Raw genomic sequence first — 27500 nt, forward strand, 5'->3', positions numbered from 1 at the left:
TATACAGATGATGAGTTCAAACAGGTGCCATTCATACAGGTAACGAGTGGGGGACAGAAAAGCTTCTTACAGAAGACGTTACAGGTCTGTGAGAGCCAGAGATTTTCCTTGTTTGAGATGACCAAATACTTATTTTCCACCCTGATTTACAAATAAATTCTTTACAAATCCTACCATGTGAATTCATGGATTTATTTTTCACATTCTGTCTCTCACAGTTGAAGTGTACCTCTGGTGCAAATTACTGACCTCTGTCATCATTTTAAGTGGGGGAACTTGCACAATCGGTGGCTGACTAAATACTTTTTTGCCCCACTGTACATATATGTATATATAAAATATAAACTGCGTTTATTGCCTATTGTGCTTCATGATGCTGGCAGTCCTGCTCCTTCAGTTTCTGTACCACACGATGGTGCCTGAGCCAGCCTGCACAGATGAACCCAGCCCAGTTCTGTGAGGTGAAGGTCAGCGGTGGAAGCCTGCAGGTGGAGCGTTTCCTGCCCCACGGCGGTGACGTCTCCATTTAAGGATTTAAACATGGCGGTGGGTCTGCAGGATTACAGACCGCACGGGCAACAGAATGAAATGAGTGCTTACATAAGAAGATTAACTCCAGTCCATCCACACACACACACACACACACATGTGCCAGCTCCTGTAATCTCACGAACACAACGTCACAGCGGTAAAGTCTCTGCTGCTTCCAGCTGTTTCTCCATTTTTTCAAACCTGCAGCCACTGTGACACAGACGGGGAGGTTTTCAGCTCACACAGGTGAGCTGGGGTCACTCAGCTACAGGTAAACTGTTTCTTATAAAATGCTGTTAAAGTTTCAGCAACCATACATGAAGGATGAGGGTCGTTCACATGTTCTTACAGGCTCTGGTATCCGCTCACACAAGCTGAAGCTGGGCCAGATGTTCCTGCCTGGTTCAGGCGGCTTGTAATGATACCGTGATGAGCTCAGTGTAAGAGCAGTGCAGGCTGCGAGAGCTCACTTTAATCATCACAACAACAGTAAATGTCTGACTCTCTCTCTTCCTCCTTCATCGTCCCATGATGTCACTGAATGAGAGAGGGAGAGAGAGAGGGGTGGAGCGAGCTGCAGGCAGGCTGAAGCCTCTCTGAGCTCGTCTCTTTGTCTGAGCGGAGCCAACATGACGGAGCCTCCGAGTCCCAGCGTGGAGCTCCAGAGTCTGCAGCCGGGCCAAGGTCAGTGTGTGCGTCTGCTGTCGTCACATTGCGAGGACGCAGCAGGTAGAACAGTCCAGTTAACTTATACTTTTATTTCTAAACTTTATTTAAAGTGCAGAGTTCCTGCTGCACTCTGATTGGTGGGTTTGTCCGAACTTTGGCTGGTTTTAGACTCCAAAGCTTCAAACTGACTCAGTGTGCATGAATGTGAACTCGGAGAGGAGCCGGCTCTTAGCTCGGGGTTTAAAGTCTGCAGGTCAAAGGTAGTGATGGACTCACGGGAAGCAGGAAGACTGCACTGCTGTGGTCGAGGCGTTCAGGGGAACCGGAGCGAGCAGGAAAACGAGCTGCTCTGCTGCTTCTGTTGTTCTGATGAATCATTGCTGTCACATGACGGACTCCAAACACTTGACTGTAGAAGAAGAAAAGTTTGAACAGAGAGACTGGGCTTATTCACATTTTGTACTTTAAACAAGCCGAGACTGAAATTAAACGTTAATTCAAACATGGTGAGAGCAGCGGGGTCAGGAATGTCGTGACCTCTGCGTGGACATGTTACCTTTCCTGTGGCAGGCTTGATTTAATCCAACAGTCCAGATGGGATAACAGCATCTGCATTAAAGCTTGATAATCTCTGTGGTGGACAGCTGCATACTCACAGTCTGCACTCGAGCATAAGCTTCCTGGTTTCCACCTGAAGTCAGAGCTCTTCTGACCAATCACAGCTTTGCTCAGACATCAGCTGATTACAGCAGAAGTACCAAATATTAATGATTACCCCAGTGAGGGTAAGTTTTCTAGGCTGAAGGCAAAACCTGAACTACTTCAACTCAAAGAGCACTTTATTAGGAACACTTGCACAGTCTGTTAAAAGAGCTATGAATATGCTTTTGGATGGATGGATGGATGGATGGATGGATGGATGGATGGATGCATCGATCGATCGATCGATCGATGATGGATGGATGGATGGATGGATGGATGGATGGATGATGGACGGATGATGGATGGATGATGGATGGATGGATGGATGGATGTTTGGATGGATGGATGGATGGATGAATGCATGGATGGATGGATGTTTGGATGGATGAATGCATGGATGGATGGATGGATGGATGGATGGATGGATGTTTGGATGGATGGATGGATGAATGCATGGATGGATGGATGTTTGGATGGATGAATGCATGGATGGATGGATGTTTGGATGGATGGATGCTTGAATGGATGGATGGATGGATGGATGGATGGATGGATCGATGATGATGGATGGATGGATGGATGGATGGATGTATGGATGGATGGATGGATGATGGATGGATGGATGATGGATGGATTGATGTTTGATAGATGGATGGATGGATGGATGATGGATGGATGGATGGATGGATGTTTGGATGGATGTTTGGATGGATGGACAGATGTTTGATGGATGGATGGATGGATGATGGATGGATGGATGGATGGATGGATGGATGCATCGATCGATCAATCGATGATGATGGATGGATGGATGGATGGATGTTTGGATGGATGGATGGATGTTTGGATGGATGGATGGATGGATGGATGGATGGATGGATGCATCGATCGATCGATGGATGATGATGGATGGATGGATGGATGGATGTTTGGATGGATGGATGGATGGATGGATGATGGATGGATGATGATGGATGGATGGATGGATGCATCGATCGATCGATGGATGATGATGGATGGATGGATGGATGGATGGATGGATGCTTGGATGGATGGATGGATGGATGGATGTTTGGATGGATGGATGCATGGATGGATGGATGTTTGGATGGATGGATGGATGGATGGATGGATGGATGGATGGATGGATCGATGGATCGATCGATCGATCCTGTGTCACTGTTACCTTGGCTACCCGCACTGCCACGCTGTCATCATGGCTGACCTCAGGACAGTTTCACCACAGTAATCTGAAAGTGTGTACAACAACAACAAGGCATCTTTTGTTGTTTCCGTTTCTGACGCCAAGCCTCTAAGACGAGGAGTCACATGACCTCTGGTGACTTCATGTAAATGCAGGTGATTTGTGTGTCCTGCAGGCACATGAGGTCTGGCTGTTGCTTCGATTTGAATGAGGATGTAAATGTGGCCAACAGAGCAGAGTGAACCTGCAGCGTTCACAGGAAGTCCTGACAGCTCCTGTAAGAACGTCGGGAGTGCAGCTCCAGTACATAATCCATAATGGTTTCATGTGTTTCAACAGAAATAACCATAAAAATAAATGTAAGCACCAACAGCTGGTTCTATCCCTGTGCTGCACAGGTCATGGGAATAAAGGAAATCCCAGACTGTGACATCACGGACACCTGACAGTGCAGTCCCGGCACTCGGTCAGAGCTGTGATCTGTGTTTGGTGACGGGCTTCATCTGAACCTGCAGAGCGGCCTCTGTAGACTGAACTCTGGCAGCAGCTTCAGGCTGCTGGGTCTGCAGACCACTGTGGCTAATCACCTTCCCAGGAGCAATGAATAGATGCTTCACCTCCTCCATTCACTGGCAGGATGGAGGGATGAGGAGGAGGAGGGAACACTTTCTGCTCGTGCTCTCTTTTCTCAGCCGATGAACAAAAGTGAACATTTTCCGGTGTTGGGAGCAGAGAAAAGCTGCTGGTGTGGAGCTCGGAGTCCAAACTGGAGCGAGTGATTCAGTGATACGAGTTTAAAATCATCCTGGACAGGCTGAAATCAGATCACACCTCAGCGTCATCGCAATTTGGTCCTCACAGATCGATTATTTGATCATCTGCACCAGCACCAACCGCTCTGTACGTGAGTGAAGGGCAGGTGTGATACAGGCGTGATCCAGGTGTGATACAGGTGTGATACAGATGTGATCCAGGTGTGATACAGGTGTAATACAGGTGTGATACAGATGTGATCCAGGTGTGATCCAGGTGTGATACAGATGTGATACAAGTGTGATACAAATGTGATCCAGGTGTGATACAGGTGTGATCCAGGTGTGATACAGGTGTGATACAGGTGTGATACAAGTGTGATACAAGTGTGATACAAATGTGATCCAGGTGTGATCCAGGTGTGATACAAGTGTGATACAAGTGTGATACAAATGTGATCCAGGTGTGATCCAGGTGTGATACAGATGTGATACAAGTGTGATACAAATGTGATCCAGGTGTGATCCAGGTGTGATACAAGTGTGATCCAGGTGTGATCCAGGTGTGATACAGGTGTGATACAAGTGTGATCCAGGTGTGATACAGATGTGATACAGGTGTGATACAAGTGTGATCCAGGTGTGATCCAGGTGTGATACAAGTGTGATCCAGGTGTGATCCAGGTGTGATCCAGGTGTGATACAAGTGTGATCCAGGTGTGATCCAGGTGTGATCCAGGTGTGATCCAAGTGTGATACAAGTGTGATCCAGGTGTGATCCAGGTGTGATACAGGTGTGATCCAGGTGTGATACAAGTGTGATCCAGGTGTGATCCAGGTGTGATCCAGGTGTGATCCAGGTGTGATACAAGTGTGATCCAGGTGTGATACAGGTGTGATACAGGTGTGATCCAGGTGTGATCCAGGTGTGATCCAGGTGTGATACAAGTGTGATCCAGGTGTGATACAAGTGTGATCCAGGTGTGATCCAGGTGTGATCCAGGTGTGATACAAGTGTGATACAAGTGTGATCCAGGTGTGATCCAGGTGTGATACAGGTGTGATACAGGTGTGATACAGGTGTGATACAGGTCTTTCTGTGCTCCGTTTGTAGGAAATGAAGCACATATCTGTTAGGGCTGCTCAATTAATCGAATTTTAATCACGATTACGATGTGGGCTTTCAACGATCATTAAAAATGACTGAGCCGATTATTAGCCCCTCCCTCGTGCTTTACTCTCGCGCTGCGCTGTGGCAAATAAAGTGCACCTCTCTGCATTTCCGACGCGTGTCACAACAATTAAGAGGACCCAAGGGAAGCTCGGAAAGCTAAGAAGTTATTTGGGGAGGAGAGTGACTGCCTTTGGTTGAAAAGAGAGGTAAAAAAAAAAAACTTCAGTGGTGCGGAAACATTATGGGTTCTACTTGACGTGGATCAAGTAGACATAGTGTGTAAACTTTACTACGGTGTCATAGCTGCGCCACAGAGCAACACTGCAAAGTTCACTAAAGGTAGATGTTTACATTTTTCATTTATTTTTTTATATCCGGTTGTTCAGTCTGACGTCACTAGCCGTGTCTGGGCCTAAACTCCGCTGCAGGTCCATATATCAAACGATCACTGTGGCATTACTGAGAGTTGAAAAACTGTCTAAAGTCTTTCATCTTTAATAAAATGATCAGCGTTCTGCTCTACCAGGTGTAACAATTGAGTTTAACATCCAGGCATCCATGAAAACGGAATTTATGACATTTAACGGAGTTAGAAGTTAGCAGGGAGTTAGCTCGCTAGCTTCTATCTAAATACAATATAGCATGTCCTGACTGCGGGGTTTTGGAAACAAATTAAAACGTACAGCTCTGTTATCACTTCCAGCATAAATGAAGACAGAAAACTAAACAGCAGTGACGTTTGTAGGGTTACTGAAGTTTGGCTAGCTGGTATATAATGATGTGCTACGTGACCGCTAGCGACACAGCTATGTTAGCATAATATAAACAAGCTAACTTTTTTTCCACTCGATAAAAGTTACCGTGAGTGTTCTCGGTGGTCAGGAACAAATGTAATCGCATGGCAGGATGCTGTAAAAGGACCAAACTTCAGCCAGGAGAACAACTGAGATAATCCATCCACAATACGAGGTTAGTCATTCATATACTGCTGCATGGTCTGGGCTGTAGTTACATCCTAAGGTTTTAAAAACTGAGCTTAAATAAATGATTAGCAGTAATAAAAGCCGAGGGAGGTCAACAGTGATCACTGACTGTTTTAGGAGCTTTTTGAGATCAAATAGAAGAAAATACAAAACATTAAACATGTTAACAACACAAAAGCCATATTAAACACAGACTACTTTAGACCCGGAAGTAGGATTCGTCGCGTCATCACTGAACAACCGGATTGCAAACATTTGCACTGTTATCAGTATTTGCACACTATTTTATATTATTTTTTAAAGTCATTATTCAATACATTGTTATTGTTAACCCTTTAAATCCCTGTAGAACCGGAACAGCGTAAGCTAGCGCAATAATTTGTTTTGCATATGAAACCGGAGGAGTTGTACTTACATCTGATGACATCAGCTTGTCCTCGGTCACGGTTTCGTTCGCTTTGCAAAAATTGCATAAAAAGCGCTTGCAGGAACAAAAACATAATATTACAGAAACACGCTTTGCCAAGCCGATCATTTTCATTTTCACGGAAAATGTAGTTGTTTTTTTTAACTTGTAGGCCTTAAAAGCCTATACTGGTGTTTTTATAAGTCATGTTTGACTCTATACTTTTCTGAATAGTTTCTGGGATGCTTAGAACTCAAATTGCACTGCTGGAAATAGTCTATTTTGATGCACATGCTGTTTTCTTTGCAAATTTGCATCATAGGATTGTTTTTTGTTTTTCCTGCAGTATATAAAAATTGGTGTATCTCCAAAATAAAACTATGAAGACACTCAAAATAAATTTCCTGTTGTTGTAAACTATTTTTTGCAACTTTTTTGTATTTAAAGTTTTGAGGGATAAACCTCTTAAATTTCCCCAAGTAGAAATATATGTAAAAACAAAAACGATTTTCAATTTTTTTGTAGTTTATTGCACTTTTTTGTAATTAATGTAATTACTATGGACTTAATGCATACATATTATTAAAATATGGGCTATAACAGTTGTATTGATGTATAGCAACTTGAAATGCTCCCAAAAATGGCTCTACAGCATGCAAATAAATAAATAAATAAATAAATAAATAATAATATAAGCTCTGGCGGACTTGGTTCTATGGTAGGTCTTAAAGGGTTAAATAAATATCGTCAAATAATCGAGATCTCAATTTCAGTGAAAATAATCGTGATTATCATTTTTGCCATAATCGCGCAGCCCTAATGGCTGTACAGTACATGTCTGGAGCAGGTATGTCACTGCTGTCTGAGCTTTTCGCAGTTCAGGTCAACAGTGACTGTAGTAAAATACTCGGCCCATAATATGTGACTGACAGTGTTTCAGGCTAGTTCGATCTCTGCTCTCTTCCACACCGAGCGCTGCTGGACTCAGAATAAGAACCTGCCAAAGCTGTCGACCCTCAGCCATTACACCGACCTGCAGTAAAGGCAGCAATGAGCTTCCTGTGAATGAACGGCGACGCACTGAGTGTGTGCGGAGGAGAGATGTATACTCAGGAGGGGTCTGATGTAACTCGAATCTGAGCTCAGTGCACATGTTAGAGTCCAGAAGAAGCCGGCGTTCAGGTTTTACTGCTTTGAGTGAATCTGCGGCCGGCGTCCGTGAGCAGAGCGGTCAAATTAATATCACACCTGGAAGCTCCTGCAGACACTAACGTCCTCTAATCCTCACTCTAAGAACAAAAACTGATGAGTCCTGCACTTCAGAGCCACTCGATTGTCCTCACTCAGCGAGGCAGGAGTGACCTTTGACCTCGAGACTGTAGACTTCTGTTCTCTCCATGTGGCCCCTGCTGTGTTTGGACTGCCCTGATGGAGGGTTTTTATCTCTGGGGCTGCAGTCTGAGCTGTCCTCGCCTCTTCAACGGGCTCCTTGTTCAGCCTGAGCTCTCAGCGTCTCTGCTGACTGAAACCTTTTGTCCACCGAGGCTGAAAAGATGCAGAACACAAGGAGGGAGGGTAGGAAGGATGAATGCAGAGACGGAGCAGGCCGGCGTGGAATCAGCTTGAAGTGGTCCTGTGATCAGAACCTCCGGCTCGGGCAGTTTATGGACTCTGTCCTCTGATTTTTAGCCTTTTTTATTCAGCTCTTTGCTGTAGATGCACATCAGAGCTGATGGTGATGTCCTCAGAGTCACATCAAACGTGAACATCGGAGTTTCAGGTCTGAGTTCAGACTGATCGCCTCCTGGCGACCTGGAAAAGCTTTGAATGAATTCATATAAAACTCTGTAGCGTGGGCTCAGGTTGACTTCATGACCTAAAAAGCCTCACAGCTTAGAAACTGTGATTCATATAAGTGTGCTGTCTTCTCTGTGCTTGTGAATATAAAGAAAGTACCTCTGACCTCTCCTTCAAGGTCATCAGACTGATCTGAAGGTCAAGGTGTTAATGATGCTGTACAGAGAGATGAGGACATGTCAGGATACTTTCTTTGTTATTTGACAGGTTATAGCTACGTGTACAAAGCTCTCAGACCTCTGCAGCTGTGGTGCAGACAGGGTTAGGGATCGATCTGCTGATAGAAAAGCTCAGTGAGATGCAGCTGTGAGTGCTGATGTGGGTCACAGATTTCACAGGACTGCAACCTTTGATGGGTTAATCTGTCGCTGTGGCTCTGTATAATCTGCTTACATCATGAGCCCCCCCTCGTGGTCTTTTTAATCTGTGACCAGCAGCTCAGCGACATACTTTAAGCTTCAGGATTCGGCCGCTCGTATCTGTGATGTCATCCTCTCGGTCGGTGCCCAGAGCAGCAGCTTCACCTCGCAGCAGCCCAGTACAACCACAGGGCAGCACTCACTGGTTTCTGGTTTCCACTCTCAGTGTTTTTCTCTCTTGTTGGTGTTTGGAAGTTAGCACATGCTAAACTCAGACAGCTGCCAAATAACGTCCCACAAAATCCTAAATTTCACTCAGCACATCTGGAGCTCCGCCTTACAGTGTTTATTTATCGGATAAAATAAGTTAAATGTTACTGTTATTATTGGCTGGCCGGAAACAGCGGGGGTGTCCGGAGGTTGCATCCACCAGCACAAACCGCTCTGTACGTGAGTGAAGGCCTTCGTGGTCTAAGTGGACCAGGTCCTCCGACCGGAAGTGAGCGACTGTGAAATGGGACGGTCTAGTCTTCAGAATTACGTCACGAGCTCTCGGTGGAGTGAAACTCAGCCGTCTGCTGCTTGCTTTCTAAAATATAACCGGATGCTGGCGTAAACTCTCGACCGTCTCACACTTTGTTTAATCAGTTTTCTGTTTGACGTTTATTCAGCTGTGTGAAAACTCCGGGGGACCCCTCCCGAGGGATTAATGAAGTTAAATTTAATCTAATCGAATAACTTCAACCTCATCCAAACCGATTTACTCATGAATAAATAAAACACTGAAAAAAGCCAAACAAGAACATTTTTAAGTTATCAAAGTGACTCATATATCATGTTTAACCTGAGTAGCGAAAGACCGCGGGGTTTGAAGACGGCTCAGATATTTGAAGTTTACACAGCTTCATTCTCACCTGAAAATATGTTAAAAGTTTTTTTGCGACCCAGAAAGAGAAATAAGAGTAATATTAAAACTAAGCAGCTGCCGCCATTGGAGACTGGAGTTGGCTGGGCTGCGCTATGAATTCTGCGATATGGTTTTTCAATTTTGTTGTCCAGGTGGAAAATCGGGAGAAATTCGGGAGAGTGGTGGCTCCGGGAGAGGAGGGGCACTGAAATTTGTGATTCTCCCAGAAAAATCGTGAGGGTTGGCATGTATGGACAGCAGAGGCGTTACAGCTGTAGTTTTGTTTTTTGTCTGTGTTTGTGCAGGCGCACAATCTGCAGACAGCGACATCGGGGACGTGGACGACCTGCCGGTTCCTCAGCAGATCCGGATCACCAACATCACCTGCGATTCGTTCAAGATCAGCTGGGACATGGACAGCAGGGGCCGAGATAGGATCACACACTACTTCATCGACCTCAACAAGAAGGAGAACATGAGCTCCAACAAGTTCAAACACAAGGTGGGTCTGCAGAGCCGATCCTGGGCGCTCTGACTCTGCTTTAGACGATACAAAGCAAACGAACCGGTCGAGCCGAGTACTTTTTGTTTTCCAGGATGTGCCCACCAAGCTGGTGGCCAAAGCAGTTCCCCTGCCGATGACAGTGAGGGGCCACTGGTTCCTGAGTCCTCGCACAGAGTACACCGTGGCCGTTCAGACGGCCGCCAAACAGCCAGACGGAGAATACGCCGTTTCTCGGTGGAGCGAGATCATTGAGTTCTGCACTGCAGGTTAGACGGAAGCCTCTCAGTCCAAAAACCACACCTCTCCTCGCTACTCGTGCACACTGATCCCTTTGGATCGATTTGCAGGTTAAAGCATCACGAGGATCGTCTTTGAGCTAATTTACTATCACACTGTTTTTAGTCCCACTGATAAAATAGAACCATAATTTGAAAAATTCCTTTGCAGTCGCACTATGGACTAACATAACTCATCAGCCTAAATATAGGCTCAATGTTGAATGTCTGAGTCTGTGCATCTGCAGATTACTCCTCCATCCACCTGAACCAGCTGCTGCAGAAAGCAGAGGCGATCGCTGGCAGGATGCTGCCGTTCACCGTCTTCTACAGAAACCAGCAGGGGGAGTACTTCCAACAAGACAGGTGCGCCCCGCTCAGTGACCAAAACCCCGAGAGGGTTCTCCGTACAGCTGTGCTTTAGCCCTGTGTGTCATTCCAGAGATGCTCAGTCCTGCTTCTTGCTGCCGACGGTGAAAGACAACAGCGGCAGCCACGGGTCCCCCATCAGCGGCAAACTGGAGGGGATCTTCTTCAGCTGCAACACAGAGTTCAACACAGGGAAACCTCCCCAGGACTCCCCCTACGGGCCGTATCGCTTCCAGGTACCGTTTAGACCAGGGGTCGGCAACCTGCGGCTCTTTAGTCCTTATACTGCGGCTCCGCGTGGTTTGGGAAAATAAATTAGAAGTATTTAGCTGAAGTGTAATTTATTTATGTTAGTTCTTTTTTAACTTGTAGTTCTGAATTGGAAGATTATTGTGATATTGAAATATAAAAATAAAATTATATTTTATTATTTTTTCATCGCTCATAATAAGCGTCACACTCGCTGAAGCCGGTGTACCCGCCTAAACGCCGTGCATTTATCGAGACTTTCAACCCCAGGTAGGCCAATTATGGACCTTCGGATCCACATTATGTCAGCAGCTGTTCTCCACCGTGAACTATGTTAAAGACAAACACGCTCACGCCTCACAGACGACAGCTTACAGTCCTGCGTAAAGATGAAAGCCCCGATTTACAGACGCTGTGCGCAGATGTTCAGGAGCAGAAGTCCTGTTGTAAACATATCACGGCAGACCCGACGATGTTTGCATGAACACGCTTTACAGCATCTCTTTATCGACCACTTTTCACACACGGTTGCTGTGCGCACACAGCCGGCTGTAGCTTCTCAGCTCACAGCCCAACACACACCAACACAACAGCACAGATAGCACAGATGTAAAGGCAGCGAGGCATTATTGCGGGTGCCGCTCAGGTGCGTCGCCTCCCCTGCAGCGACGCTGCAGACCACGCCCCACCACACACATTAACCAGGGAAAATACATATTTACGCAGAATTTAACAAATATGTATTTTTCATTTTTTAGCAGCATAGTGCTTTTTTGCCAATTATTTTTTAAAAGTCAGGTCAAGGCTCCAAAAGCCCAAAGGAGATATAACAGTTTTTGTTTGCTACATGGATCATTGTAGTTCAGCTGGGTGTCTTTGTTTTTGTTATATTTCTTTAAGAGTTCAAAATTTGTTAATTACATAAATAAAATGTAATTTTCTCTGTAGCACTTCAAGGATTTAATAAGCAACACACCTTAGTTGTTCACACAAAGCATAAAGGTAAAAACAAACAATATATACAGTGTTGTCTTTATTTTAGAAGTCAAAAAGTATTTGCGGCTCCCAGTGTTTGCTTTTATAATAATAATAATGGATTGGATTTATATAGCGCTTTTCTAGGCACCCAAAGCGCTTTACAATACCACTATTCATTCACTCTCACATTCATACACTGGTGGAGGCAGCTACAGTTGTAGCCACAGCTGCCCTGGGGCAGACTGACAGAAGCGAGGCTGCCATATCGCGCCATCGGCCCCTCTGGCCAACACCAGTAGGCAAGTAGGGTAAAGTGTCTTGCCCAGGGACACAACGACCAGGACAGAGGGCCCAGGGATTGAACCGGCGACCTTCCGGTTACAGATGCAATTCCCAACCCCCTGAGCCACGGTCGCCCATTTTGTGTGGAAACCGGGTCCAAATGGCTCTTTCGGTGTTAAAGGTTGCAGACCCCTGGTTTAGACCATCGGCCCCCAAGCCCTGGGCCATCGGCCAATACCGTTTTTTACCGGGCCGCGAGAGTTGAGGCTTGGGTGTGAAATGTATGGTTTTCAGGGTTTTTACCGTTTTTCTGATTCAGACCAACTCACGAAGCTTGGATGATGACATCTCCCCTCTTTTCCACTAAAGCGTGTTTGTTGAAGGGCGCTTCATGTCTTTGTGTTCCTCGAGCAGGAGCCGTCCTCATGGCCTGTTTCAGAAGACATGGCTCTACATCAATGTTACTGCTGTTGTAAAACAATGATATCTCAGCTGACATGTAGTAATGGGAACTAAAAGCTGGATTTAACAGCTATGAATTCCTGTAAACTGTCTGTTTGCTACTTACAAATACTTATATAAATAATAAATATGTTTACCCCCAAATCTGAGGCGTGATAGAATTTAAAGACAATAAAAGGCTGCCAGCCTGTTGTAAAACAGAATTTTTGATTAGATTAACTGTAAATTAAATTAAGATTTTAAGAAGTATTCAGTCCAAAGTTAATAGTGCTTCCTTTTTAAAACTCTGTTTTCTTGCCGTGTCTTTGCTGCTCTGGCTGTTGAACCTCACCGTGTCCGCCTTAAACCACTTTTTTAGGTTCAAAATTAAAATGTGAAAAAATTGAACGCTTTCACTTTTTACTGATATTTTATGTCACAGAAAAGTCAAAGATTACAAAAGTCTGATATTTTTATTGTTGCAAATTTGATTTAAAAAGTAGTCAAAATAAAATGAATTTAAACTGACTGTCACTGCTGTGATTAAACAGGAAATAAACATTTATTCTTCAAACTCAATAAATTTGTGGATATTTGAAAAAATATATACTTTTTAAATTATTATTATTATTATTACTATTTTCTTTAATTTTACCAAGTTGGGTAAATAACTTTTAAAAGTGCACAAAAATATGAAACACACCATTTTTTGTTTCTGTACAGATCCGAGCAGATGTCCTCTTCAACAAGACCACCAACATGTACTTTGGGGATTTCTACTGCATGTACACGTCGTACCACTACGTGATCCTGGTCCTCGCTCCTGACGGCTCCAAAGGAGACGCTTTCTGTAAAGGGAGGCTGCCAGCCCTCGACAGGTCCGACAACCGCTTCTTGACCTGCACCGAGGAGGAGGACGGCTCGCTGTCTTTCCGTCACGCTCAGGATGTCAACCTGGAGGTGATGTACACGGAGCCGGTGGATCTGAGGCTGGGAGCGGTGTCACAGATCAGCGGGCACCAGCTAATGAGCCTGTCCACCGCGAATGCCAAGAAAGACCCCAGCTGTAAGGTCTGCAACATCAGCGTAGGACGTTAGCGACTCTTCAGACTGAAATAACCAGCTCGTTTGCATAGCAGCTAGCAGCTAAGCTACTAACTGAATTTACCTGCCACGCTCTGGCTCGTTACTGTGCCTCGCCTGTGCAGCGGCACACTACGAGCAACATTTGCTGTCTATTGTGACAGTGCCCTCTAGTGGCCACATCATTATGACGGAGGCAAAACAGAGGCAGGTGAAGAAGCAGCAGAGCCAGAAGTTGAGATGAGCTCGGGGTGGATGGATGGGTGGAGAGGAGGAGCGAGCTGTTTGTTTTTTAGCTGCAGGTTTAGAATTGTAATCAAAATGGAAACGATATCAGAGCATTAACAAAATACTTGTTTTAACTCAAAGCTAATCGAGTTGGCGTTCCTCACTGCATGGATGACTGCACCTTTCACAGTCGGCTAAAACAGAGACTCTGATGTGGCTGAAAGCAGATGCATCCTCAGTCATGTTTCCTCTCCTTCTTCATGTCCTCGTCACCTTCACATGTTTTCTGTCCACCGTCTCTGACAGGAAGCTGCAGGCAGGAAGCTCGCAGCACTTTTATCATGTGACTGATGGCTGAAGTGGACTTTACAGATTAACTGCTTCAGAGGTTTTATACTTTGGTAATCTGATGAAGATTTTTCCTGTAATTAATTCGTTTTTTAACTGAATGCTTTACATTCCTGTTTTCCTCGTTTGTAGACCCCAAACATCACCAAACTTAATCTACTAATTAAAAATATTGAAACTACAGCTCCCAGAATGCTTTGAGTGTGTTGTTCGTGTGTTATTGGGAAGGGTGAGTTAGCAGTCAGCCGGTGTCTTTGTGACATTGAAGCAAAGTCGTGTCAGCTGTAAGCGGTGTGATGCTATTTTTAGAGGAAACAAGAACATGCTGCTGATTCTGAAAGGCTCCAGAAACCAGGAATGTGACATTAAAGGGTTAACGACGCACTCACAGTCCAATATCTATGTGATCTTTATTATTTTATCTTTGGGGTGGGACTCAGTTTCTGAGAAGTTACTTATTGGTTGGCTGATTATGCCAAGGAAAGAAAACAGCTTATTTATGACAGGAGACGTGTGGACAGAGCTCCTGATGGTGCACCTGATGGTGTGGCTGTGGAGCTCAGGTAGGACTCGCTCTAAAAACACTGAATTTGAAGCCTCACATCAACAAAAAAAAATCATCATTGGCCTGACTTTGGCACAAAATAGTGTTTTAACTTTTTATCTGGAGTCTTGGAATAAATGACATCACTGAGAAAAGCAGATAGCGGTTATTTAAAATGCAAAACTGCAAATATAATATAAATATAATATAATATAAAAATGACTTTGTGCTGGATAACAGTTGAGAAAATCTGAATCTGAAATCCTGGTTTCATGTACAGTTCAGTGAGCTCAAGATGCTTTTCAGTGTAAATCAGGGGTCGGCAACCTGTCTGATGATGAGTGCATCTAAATGTTCCTCAGAAGCCAGTGTGCCGTATGATGCATTAGCATTAAATGTAATAACGCTCTATATGAACAGTTACACACGTTATAGGATCATATTTGTTCACAGATGTTTGCAGCTGTCAGCGAATAGTTATCAGATAGTTTGAAACAAAAAAGACTTTTTATCCACAACAGCAAATGCAAATGCTATTTATGGTCTCCTCACAACAATGATAGGAAAAATAAACGGGGCCAATATGGCATGTTTGTTAACACAGAGACACACATGTTACTGTGATCTCTGGGCTCCCAGTGTCCAGCATTCAGAGGCTGCCTGAGGACTCATGTGGGAGAAAACCTGCTCACACAGACATGTGGAGCCAAACACTGTCAGTAAGGCCTCTGCAATGTCCTGAAGAGTTAAACTTGTCAGGTAGTGACGTCCAGCAGGTGAACATGCAGCTCCATGAACACGCACAGCTGTGGGTTCCAGCTGCCCCCCTCTCCCTGTTAATGCCCTACCCGCCCCCCCGGCAACACTTTGCTAGACCCGCCCCTGCACAGTTACCAGCTGTCAGCTACTTAGAAAAGGATCCTGGTGTCATTTGTCTCTCAGAAACAGTTCATAACTTCAACTCATCCATGTCACCTAAAAGGTAAACCTGTTTCTCCATCACAGCTCTGATGGTTCAGTAAGGACATCTCCTGGTTTCATCTTCATGTTTCCCTCTCACCACATAACCAAACCATCATGACCAGCAGCTTTACAGCTGTGGCTCCAGCAAACATCAGCTGATACTAGAAATTAATATTAAATAAATTCTAACAACAGCTGATCAAGCTTAAACGTGCTGCTGTTGTTTAGCGCGACATCCGCTGGTTTCTTCTTTCGGCGCAAAGTGAGCGATAAACAAGCAAGAGAGCCGATCAGCTGATCACTGATCAGTTTCATGATTGAAGTAGCAACAGGAGAGAGAGGGGGGAGAATGAGAGAAGAAGAGGCACGGTTGGCAGCTACTAACTAACCTTATGAATAAAATAAAGTTCACTATCAGTAACATCATAGCACCACCCAGCTGTATAGAAACTCCGTCATGCTAGCTAGTAGCAGTATGAGTTATTGTAACTAGAGATGGCACGATACCACTTTTTTATGTCCGATACCGATACCGATATCATAAATTTGGATATCTGCCGATACCGATATGAATCAGATATAGTGTTTTTTAATCAACAAAACTGTTTTTTTAAATATCTTGCTGCATTTTGTATAAGTTCATACTCAAGTTTAAAACAACAACTACACTAAAGCTATTCTGTTATACCTGTATACAAAAAAAATATTTCATAGTTCAGCAATACTGATCAATCTAATAAACTTAGACCTACACCATCCTCCCTATTCTGGTATTTTAAAGAGTACTTAGCGTAAATATTAAGCAACCTAACTAATAGGGTTCCAACTCCTAGCAACAATAAAAATAAATAAATAAAAAATAGGGAACCACCCCTCACGCTCCACCTCATGATGCTTAATCGACGTAATCAACCTTAATTTGATGCAGTGTGAAAAAAAATGCACAGAAATCAATTATTTTTCAAGAAATATTAAATAGATTCAACAGCTTTCTTCAACAAAATTGCAGACTGCACAGATGGTACCTTCCCAAAGGAAAAAGTACTATAGCTTACTAGGGTATATATATTAGACTTAATAGTTACTATATACAGTAATTGACTTCTATTCATTTTACATCAAATTAAAACTTTGGGTGTCAGATAATTATTTATTAAAAGCTCGACATTTTAAATGAGAATAAGAAAGAAAAGTATGTCTTAGGGCATGAACAGGGAAGAGGGGGCACAATCGGCCCCCCTGGCTAAACTTTGCTAGATGCGCCCCTGCACAGTTACCAGCGTCAGCTACGTAGAAAAAGATCCTGGAGTAGAAAGTAATATTAAATAAATTCTAACAACAGCTGATCAAGCTTAAACGTGCTGCTGTTGTTCAGCCGCTGGTTTCCTCTTTCTGGTGCAAAGTGGACCAAAAACAAACCAGAGAGACGGACTCGCGACAGAAAAGCCGATCAGCTGATCATTAAGCAGTTTCATGATTGAAGTAGCAGCAGGAGAGGCAGTCGCTTGTTAAGCTTAACGCAGGAATGCTTTACAAACATTCAGAGATGGACTTACACACTTGCTTTACTTCTCTCGGGATAACTTTGTCGGAGATGAAATGCCGGGTTGCTAGCGAAGCTCCACATGCTATCCAGACCACCGACAGGTCCTGCATGCCACAGCCGCTCTATCACGTGATGCATACTGCTCCGACGTGCTAACCTGAGGTGAGTTACGGCGTGTTGCAAGTTTTGTGAGGTGCTTTCGTGATATTTAATGGATCGGATTACATTTTTTATTTTTCTCCGATATCCGATCCAGTCATTTAGGTCAGTATCGGACCGATACCGATACGTAATATCGGATCAGTCCATCTCTAATTGTAACTGACTGTAAAAAGTCAGCACAACGAAAATAAACTAAACTTGGTTCATATCTGACCCAGATAGACTGCAGCTCATAACTTCTTACCTGAAGTTCAGTTCACCGCCTCGGGTCTCTGCTCCTCCTGCCTCCCCTCCCTTCATCCACCTGCTGGCCTCTGTGGAAGCTCCGCCACAGCCACCAGCAAACAACTGAGTTATTTTTACACATCTGCCAGCATCTGGCCAATCCACCACCTATAATACCGTTGCAAAAACATCATCGGCCCATAAAAACGTAAAATCACCATCGACCATTTGCCCGGTATGCCTGATGGCCAGTCCCGCTATGGCGTGCCAGCTGTGGCACGCGTGCCCAGGGTTGCCAGGGTGTAAAGGATAAGGAAGACGTCAACAGTCGGTTGCCCCCCGGTGAGCACGAGGTGACGCTGGGACGGAAAATCCTGAAATCACCAGCAGAACCAGAAACTTTTGAATGTTTTACTAAATGATTGCACGGTATCAAAATGTCTGTGGTGGTTCTCCGTCATCCAGATCATCCAGGACGCAGGCGGGCCCTGTGGCGTACAGGTGAGAATAGGAACCAGAGAAGCTGCAGAAGCAGCATGATGTTAGGAAACAGTGATGAGTGAATGTCTGCAGGATAACTGAGCGTCACCTGATGTTTGTGTTTGATGCCAGCTGTTGTTCTCCTAACATCTAATGTGACGGCTGAGTGTGTCTCTTCAGATCCAACAGTGTTTGTCATCAGACTGCTGCTCCTGCTGCTCTTCATCTCTGCCGTCTGTTTCAGCCATAAGGTACCGTGCACACGTCTGCTGATCAGAAGACGCTCTGGAATGAAGCTCTCGGCCCGTTTGAAGAGAGCGGCGACTCGCTGACTCACACCTGTGTGCTGCTGTGTCTCTGCAGGTCACCGGGAGGCAGGAGCCCCGCCCACAGGAGGACCCGGAGCTGGATGGTTAAAGCTGGCAGTGTCCAGAAAAGCAGGCAGCTCAGCAGCGCCTCCACATGGTGGAGGAAGTGTTTGCATCCTTCACCACCGTGTGAACATGAACTGCAACCACAGTAAACTGTAATTACATCATCAGCTCATATATTGTTTTGTTTTTTTTGTTTTTTACACGCTGGAAACATGAAATGCGTCCCTGCTCTGATCCTGGCGACACCTTTCCTGCATCCCAGCGTTCCCTGCGAGTAATCCACGGCCACATGCTGAAAGGCTGAGATATTACAGCCTGCGACTCAGACACAGTCGATATTATCGCACATCTGTTTGATCAGAACACAAAACTGAATGATGTCAAAGAAATTTTACCACTAAAACTTTTTTCATCACATATAAATATTTGTAAATATCCTAAATGTTCTTTTTAAACTGTTCATTAAAGGTGTCCGAGTGTTTCACACAAACTCTAACGTGACTCACAGGAGAAGTGTCCTCTCTCATGTTTCCTCTCCTTTATCTCCTCATCACCTTCGTGTGTTTCCTCTCTGACAGGAAGTTCTGAGCAGCTTTGTCATCTGACAGCTGACGTGGATCATGTTACGCGCTGAGCAGCATTAACTTAAAATCAGAGGATGAAACAGGAGAACCTGAAAGAGATTTTTCAGCCAAACTCACCTGAGTTTGTTTTAATCTGCTGCGTGAAAAACCGACCAATCAGATTACAGATGCTAGAACTTCAGATAGCCGACTGACCGCAGCTAAACTCAGCATCTGTGTGATCAGATAAATGCGTCAGATCTTTCCTGCAGCTGTCACACACTTTATGAAGGTTAACCCTTTATAATCTGCTCTGGATCTTAAACCTGTGATTTTAGGCTAAAAGAACTTTCACTGAAATATTTAAATGTGCTCTTGTGTGTCTGAGCCCACAACACTCACCAATATAATATTAGTAATTCATGTTTTGGTGAGATTTTCAAGAACAGGTTTAAAGGTGATTTGACAGAGAAACTCTGAACCGTAGTTCTAACACGTAAGCTGGACCCAAAAGCAAACAATACGCAGACACGCACACAAAACAAACGCTATTCTTTTAACTAAAGGTGACCAACGCGCTGCTTTATCGCTGAACAGAAGAGACCGGGAAATAAACGACACGGGGACGCCGTGATCAGGACCGTGGGAGGCTGCAACAGAAAGGGGAGAGAGTTACTGGAGAGCAGGGAGATAACGGCATACACCAGGGCTAGGACTATTTATCTTACGATCAGTTGGCTGATGAGCAGATAACAGATGAAGAGGAAACAGCAGTTTATTAGCAGAGAGCTGAAGAGTCGGACAGACAGAGAGGAGACGGACGTGGACCTGACATGGATCACCTGCTGCTGGTTCTGCTGCTGCTGTGGGGCTCAGGTAGGACTCTGCAACATCAGCCTGCCCTGTTTGTACTGGTTTACATTAATATTATACACAACAAGAGGCAGGCATGGATCTAAACCTCTTCAGATCCGTCTGAGTCCATTTGTTGTATTTTTACAGACATTTTAAGGAGATGTATTAGAAATGAGCCAAGGGCAAGATACTGGATCACAAGTTTCTCTCTTCATCTTTCTGAAAATGTGAATCTTAGTTAGAAAACACTAGAATGGGTGAATGAAACACATCGTATACATCTTTTGAGTGCTCGAGTAGAAAAGAGATGTACAGCTACGGCTGGAATTTTTCCAGAAAACAATTACAAATGTTTTGGTATTTTTGTCCTTTATCAACACAAAAAACAGAACAGAGTTTGGCAGCTTTCCACAAAAGACTCAAAAACTGGTCTGGACAAAATTATTGGCAACCTCAACTTAATATGTGGTTGCACGCCCTTTGGAAAAAATAACTGCAGACAATCGCTTCCTGTAACCATCTACAAGCTGGTTGCACCTTTCAACAACTTTTCTTTTACAAACTGCTCAAAGTCTCTCAGATTTGAAGGGCAACTTCTCCCAACAACAATTTTGAGATCTCTTCATAAATGGTAAATGGCCTGTATTTGTACAGCGCTTTTACTAGTCCCCCCCCCAAGGACCCCACAGCGCTTTACACACCCAGTCATCCACCCATTCACACACTGGTGGAGGCAGCTACAGTTGTAGCCACAGCTGCCCTGGGGCAGACTGACAGAAGCGAGGCTGCCATATCGCACCATCGGCCCCTCTGGCAACACCAGTAGGCGGTAGGTGAAGTGTCTCGCCCAAGGACACAACGACCGAGACCGTCCGAGCCGGGGCTCGAATCGGCAACCTTCCGATTACAAGGCGATTCATAAGTGTTTAATCAGATTTAGATCCGGACTCATTGCTGGCAGCACTTTGTCTCCAACCTCTCCTGGGCGCTTTTAGAGGCATGTTTGGGGTCGTTGTCCTGCTGGAACACCCATGACCTCTGATACAGACACAGCTTTCTGACACTAAGCCCTGCATCGCAGACCAAAATGTTTTGGTACTCTTCAGGCTTCATGATGTCCTGCACACAGTCAAGGCTTCCAGTGCCAAAGGCAGCAAAACATCTTAGAACCTACACCTTGTTTGAGTGTAGGTACTGTGTTCTGTGCTTCATAGTAGAATGATGAGCTGGGTCTCATCTGCCACATTCTCCAGGAAGGATTTTGTCTTCCTCAAATACATCTTGGCAAAATCCAGTCTGGCTTTTTTACATTTCTGTGTCAGCGGGGTCCTCCTGGCTCTCCTGCCATAGCGTTTCACCTCGTTCAGATGTCGATGGATGGTTCGAGCTCACACTGTTGCACCCTGAGTCTGCAGAACAGCTTGAATTTGTTAGGAAGTTCATTGAGGCTGTTTAGCCACCATTCAGACTATCCTTTGCTGCAGTCTTTAATCAGTATGTTCTCTTCAAAGGTCTCCGTCCCTAATGGTGGATATCTGCCAAGGCTCTGGAAGGCTTCTGTCTCCACTGTGGTTGGCAGCAAAGGCAACAGAGGCTTTGAGTGCTTTATATTTGGTTTTCTTTTCCATTTAAATTCAGCTGCGTTTTCCAGCTGCCTCTATCGAAACAGAAGCTCCTACTGCCTAACACATGACAGTTTAACAACATATTTAAAATGTTCCACTGATACAAATAAATATCCTGCTTATGTTTGTGTGTGTTTGCACATTTGTAGCTTAGTTAGCGCTTTGGGGTCCATAGGGACTAAGTAAAGAGTCCCTATGCAGAGCTGCAGAAGTTCAGATGTTCACCGGGAGTAAGCAGGACAGTCAGGATCAGAAAAGAGTCCATCAGACAGCTCAGAGTGGAGATACTGGACAAAGGATGGAGAAAAAGAAGAAAAGCTTAGCGAAGATTCACGGATGTAGTGATGGAGGAGATGCTGTTGGTCTGACAGAGGAGGATGCTGGGACAGGAGGAGGTGGTTGCATGTTATCTGCTAGCAGCTGAAGGAAGTAGCAGAGCTGTTATTCCTTTATTACATCTTTCTTTTCCATGATTTAAATAAATGTAATAAAGGGTTTCAGTAACATCCCCAAACTGTGCTGCCGTACTGAGTATAGTTCTGTGAGCGACTGTTCACGTTGTTCAACATGCTTTGAGACAACAGGTGTAAATTCTTTGACTTGGGTCGGTGACTCTGATAGCTCAAGTGTTGGGCTGCTATCTGAAGTTGGAAATGATTTTATCGTTAACCATGGGGGTGGAGGTATTATTTCATTTACAGTTAAGTTTAAACCGTAGAAATATCTGGAAATTTCCCTAATTTTTGATCAAATCATAAAAAAGCTGCTTTATCAGAATCAGAATCAGAAAGGGGTTTATTGCCAAATGTTGAGCAGGTTTACAACATTAGGAAATTGCTGCGGTGCTTCAGTGCAAACATAGTGTCATAGTGTTTATCGACCTCACTGTAACACTTATAAAAAAATGGTAAATGGCCTGTATTTATATAGCGCTTTACTAGTCCCTAAGGACCCCAAAGCGCTTTACATATCCAGTCATCCACCCATTCACACACATTCACACACTGGTGATGGCAGCTACATTGTAGCCACAGCCACCCTGGGGCGCACTGACTGACTTATCTCTGTTACTTTATTTATGTCGTAATATGGCATGTTTCATTTCCGTGTGTGATTCCTTATAACAAAATATTATAGTTGCTGTTGTTTTTTCCAAATCACAGAACACTTTTGTCATTTAGTAACTTGTAATTGTATCTTTAATAACCACTTCAGTTGTTGTTTGATTCCTGTTAATGTATTAGTTGGTGATCAGAGGAGTGTGAGGTTTCTCAGGCAGCAGATGGGTCTGTACCGACTGTTAGAGCGAATTGTTAAATGTTGTCATTTTTGTGCTTACAATTGTTTCAAGCTGCATGATCAAAGACATTCTGAATGGTGGGGGGTTATAGTGTTAACTGCAGGCACATTCTATATAAGGAACGTCACTTCCTGCCCTTTGTGGGCTCACCTGTGTTTGTATATGGTAAACCATTAGAGGAAGCTAAGCTAAGGGGTGAGGGGAGATGACGCCTTTGTGATCACCAGGAAGACACACACACACACATGCCCGCACATGCATACACACACAGTGCTTTTGACTTTACAACACACCACATGGGGTTTACAGTGGGGCTCTGTGTCATTTCAATAAAAAGGCTGAAGCGAAGGCTGGGGTCGGAGTCATCTGAGGTCGAGGGCCGAGTGCTGCTCTGAGATTCCCACCGAGCTTCACTTGCGCGAGTTAAAACAGATCGATCGCTGTTTTGTCTTGCTTTGTTCACGGGAATAAGTCTCTGAGTCAGCGACGTCTATAAGTTTAGACCTCCCAGCCTGCTTCTCTCTTCAGAAATTTATTTGGTCTTCTCCTGTATCCCATAATCCTTTGCTGTGTTTCAGGTGTTCGCTGTGAAACAGCCAAAGTTGACCTTGTGATGTTGGTGGATGAGTCTGGGAGCATCAGCAGAAATGACTTTGATAAAATTCAAACGTTTCTTGTTGCCATCGTCAGCGGCCTCAACATTGGTCCCGATGCAGTCCAGATCGGTAATGTTTTCACTGCCAGTCATACCATTACTATGATATTTAACACTGTTAATTTCAAAAGTACTTTAACTTTGTAAAAAAAAATACCACACATACATGAACTCCCCTTAATCATTGTGCTTTTAATAATGTGTAATTTGTACCAAGTGCTAATAACTATCGTGTTTGAATGTGTGAATGTTTGAATTTGAGTGACGAGCTCTGTGTGTCCTTGTTGTTTTACACATTGCTTCTGAAGGTCTGACTTTGTTCAGCAGCAAAGCAAGGACAGAGTGGCACCTGAACACCCACCAGACCAAACAAACCCTGCTGAGGGCCATAGAAGAACTCAAAGAAACTGGTGGGAGCACCAAGACAGGTGAGCAAGCAGCATATTACCCAGCCTACAGGAGGTTGTCACCAGAAGGTGCTCCAGAGGTGATCATTGAACCAGGCTAAAAAGTTTCATCCCGGACAATCAGAATCTGATACGAAGATTATTTCTGAAAAAGTATCTGCTGCACAATAAACAGAGAAATCCTTCACAAGTAGACAGAAGTACCAAAACAGGCACACATGCACTTTTTTAAATCCCATTTTGAAGTGATAGTTTAAAAAGAAACACAAAAAGCATAAATTATTACAAATAACAAAGACTAGACATTCAAAAGATCCTGGCATGAAATCATACACGTTTATGTACCGTATTTCCCGGACTACAGAGCGCACCTGAATATTAGCCGCACAAGCTAAAATCAGGGGAAAATCCTGGTTTGTACATACATTAGCAGCACCTGACTAAAAGCTGCAGGTGTTTCAATGCTGACTTATCATATGTAAGAGAATATGCACAAAGCGAATTGTCAGGGAAGAGACGGCTGTTTGGAGACACACCCCTTTCATTAATATTTTGAAAAACAAGTTATGGGTACATATTTGCATAACTTTTTAGGTATATGTACAAGTAGCGGTAATTACAAGTACGAAACATGTACTGTGCTTCATAAATGAGTAACAAATGTAGTACATAACAATAACCTACAGCACACCAGAAAAATAGATCCGGACTACCTTTTAGGCTCAGGTGCAGTGACACGGCTTTAACAAGAAGAAAAGTCAGTCATTCACCACCATCTTTCTTTTCTTCCTGCACTGAAACCACCAAAGTCCTCTCCTCCAGTGTCGGACACGAACAGGCTCAGGGTGGCTTCGTCATCCACTCTCCGCTTCTCTCCTTCGTTGTCACTTTCAAAACCAAAGAAATCCTCGTTGTCAGTGTCGAACACCCTCAGAAGGGCCGTGGCGGTGTCCTCCTCTCCATCATGCAGCAGTCCAGCCCTTCAAAATCCGTTGGTGATCGTGGATGTTTTCACACTTTTCCACGCTGTCAGAATCCACCGGTGGAGTTGGACATAACTTGCTTTTCGCAAGTTTATCGCCGCTGGTCATCCACGCCTCCCGCTGAACGCGTAGCGCTACTTTGAAGTTTGTTTTTCGCGCTACTTGTACAGCACTATGTTGCCTGGCGGACGGACATGTGACCAACATACCACTCTTGAACCCCGATACTGTGTGTCTGATCACATGCCCTTCCGCCAGCCAACGTAGTGCCGTACAACAGCGGAACAAACAAAACAAATCCTCTTACGATATGACAAAAATCACGGACAATCCATAGAAAAGCCGCACCTGACTAAAAGCCGCAGGGTTCAAAGCTTGTGCAAAAAGTAGCGGCTTATAGCCCGACAATTACGGTATGTAGAAGTTGATTTTAGAAATCTGAACTTACAATAAATCACTAACAGGTGCATCATGTAGCAGTGACAATGACAATAATCCATCTGTGGACGTGCTTTGAGTGAAACTGCCACAGTCTGTTTACCCTTGGATCCACATGGACAAACTAATTTATCGGTTCTCACAGAAGATTAGTAAAAACTGGGGACATCGCTACAGTGAACCTCTAGTGTTGGCTAACCTCGCTGACGCGATAGTGTAGAGTAGTTACTGTTGTTTTCCAATAATGAGCAGCACAGCAGGACATCGATCCTCGTGGCTGTGTGAGGGTGTAAGCTGTGTTAGCATACAGGGAGTGCAGAATTATTAGGCAAGTTGTATTTTTGAGGAATAATGTTATTATTGAACAACAACCATGTTCTCAATGAACCCAAAAAACTCATTAATATCAAAGCTGAATGTTTTTGGAAGTAGTTTTTAGTTTGTTTGTAGTTTTAGCTATTTTAGGGGGATATCTGTGTGTGCAGGTGACTATTACTGTGCATAATTATTAGGCAACTTAACAAAAAACAAATATATACCCATTTCAATCATTTATTTTTACCAGTGAAACCAATATAACATCTCCACATTCACAAATATACATTTCTGACATTCAAAAACAAAACAAAAACAAATCAGCGACCAATATAGCCACCTTTCTTTGCAAGGACACTCAAAAGCCTGCCATCCATGGATTCTGTCAGTGTTTTGATCTGTTCACCATCAACATTGCGTGCAGCAGCAACCACAGCCTCCCAGACACTGTTCAGAGAGGTGTACTGTTTTCCCTCCTTGTAAATCTCACATTTGATGATGAGCCACAGGTTCTCAATGGGGTTCAGATCAGGTGAACAAGGTGGCCATGTCATTAGTTTTTCTTCTTTTATACCCTTTCTTGCAGCCACGCTGTGGAGTACTTGGACACGTGTGATGGAGCATTGTCCTGCATGAAAATCATGTTTTTCTTGAAGGATGCAGACTTCTTCCTGTACCACTGCTTGAAGAAGGTGTCTTCCAGAAACTGGCAGTAGGACTGGGAGTTGAGCTTGACTCCATCCTCAACCCGAAAAGGCCCCACAAGCTCATCTTTGATGATACCAGCCCAAACCAGTACTCCACCTCCACCTTGCTGGCGTCTGAGTCGGACTGGAGCTCTCTGCCCTTTACCAATCCAGCCACGGGCCCATCCATCTGGCCCATCAAGACTCACTCTCATTTCATCAGTCCATAAAACCTTAGAAAAACCAGTCTTGAGATATTTCTTGGCCCAGTCTTGACGTTTCAGCTTGTGTGTCTTGTTCAGTGGTGGTCGTCTTTCAGCCTTTCTTACCTTGGCCATGTCTCTGAGTATTGCACACCTTGTGCTTTTGGGCACTCCAGTGATGTTGCAGCTCTGAAATATGGCCAAACTGGTGGCAAGTGGCATCTTGGCAGCTGCACGCTTGACTTTTCTCAGTTCATGGGCAGTTATTTTGCGCCTTGGTTTTTCCACACGCTTCTTGCGACCCTGTTGACTATTTTGAATGAAACGCTTGATTGTTCGATGATCACGCTTCAGAAGTTCTGCAATTTTGAGACTGCTGCATCCCTCTGCAAGATATCTCACTATTTTTGACTTTTCTGAGCCTGTCAAGTCCTTCTTTTGACCCATTTTGCCAAAGGAAAGGACCTTGCCTAATAATTATGCACACCTGATATAGGGTGTTGATGTCATTAGACCACACCCCTTCTCATTACAGAGATGCACATCACCTAATATGCTTAATTGGTAGTAGGCTTTCGAGCCTATACAGCTTGGAGTAAGACAACATGCATGAAGAGGATGATGTGGACAAAATACTCATTTGCCTAATAATTCTGCACTCCCTGTATGCCCAAACGCTGAGTGAAAACAAACTGGTGACAGAGCTGAGAGGAGTCTTCATGCCTCAAACATACGGAGCTGTCTGTGCATTATAGTGCTGTCTAAAGGGTGAGCACTCAACTGCCTCAGCCCTGAGCAGCGACAGCTGTTATCGGGCAGTTGGAGCAGCGTGTAACATTATTGAGTACTAACATTAGTTTCATTTAAAGCCTTC

General features: G+C 44.3%; 2 protein-coding genes across 3 annotated transcripts in view; both read left to right on the forward strand.

Annotated features, from left to right (window-relative positions):
• The first annotated feature begins 1154 nt into the window (after window positions 1–1154).
• On the forward strand, window positions 1155–14485 carry LOC146704091 (phytanoyl-CoA hydroxylase-interacting protein-like). Of its 2 annotated transcripts, none has more exons than XM_085467152.1 (6): window positions 1155–1215; window positions 9850–10046; window positions 10141–10315; window positions 10573–10690; window positions 10767–10929; window positions 13367–14485. In XM_085467152.1, exons 1-6 carry the CDS (start codon window positions 1161–1163, stop codon window positions 13739–13741), a joined length of 1083 nt encoding a protein of 360 aa, XP_085323278.1. In that variant the 5' UTR covers window positions 1155–1160; the 3' UTR covers window positions 13742–14485. The 2 variants fall into 2 exon arrangements, with proteins under 2 accessions (XP_085323278.1, XP_085323279.1); XM_085467153.1 differs by lacking the exon at window positions 1155–1215 and adding an exon at window positions 5155–5238.
• Window positions 14486–19982: 5497 nt separating this feature from the next.
• The window catches only part of LOC146704092 (collagen alpha-1(XII) chain-like), a 9203-nt gene continuing 1685 nt past the window's right edge, over window positions 19983–27500 (forward strand). The window contains exons 1-3 of the mRNA XM_085467155.1: window positions 19983–20035; window positions 23518–23664; window positions 23903–24022. Coding sequence (XP_085323281.1) covers window positions 19993–20035; window positions 23518–23664; window positions 23903–24022 — 310 coding nt within the window. The 5' untranslated portion in view covers window positions 19983–19992. The remainder of the gene's footprint in view (window positions 20036–23517; window positions 23665–23902; window positions 24023–27500) is intronic.

Source organism: Copadichromis virginalis, linkage group LG8, assembly GCF_057382275.1.
Source record: "Copadichromis virginalis isolate Kocher_CV1m ecotype Utaka linkage group LG8, C_Virginalis_male_GT1.1, whole genome shotgun sequence".
Lineage (NCBI taxonomy): Eukaryota > Metazoa > Chordata > Actinopteri > Cichliformes > Cichlidae > Copadichromis > Copadichromis virginalis.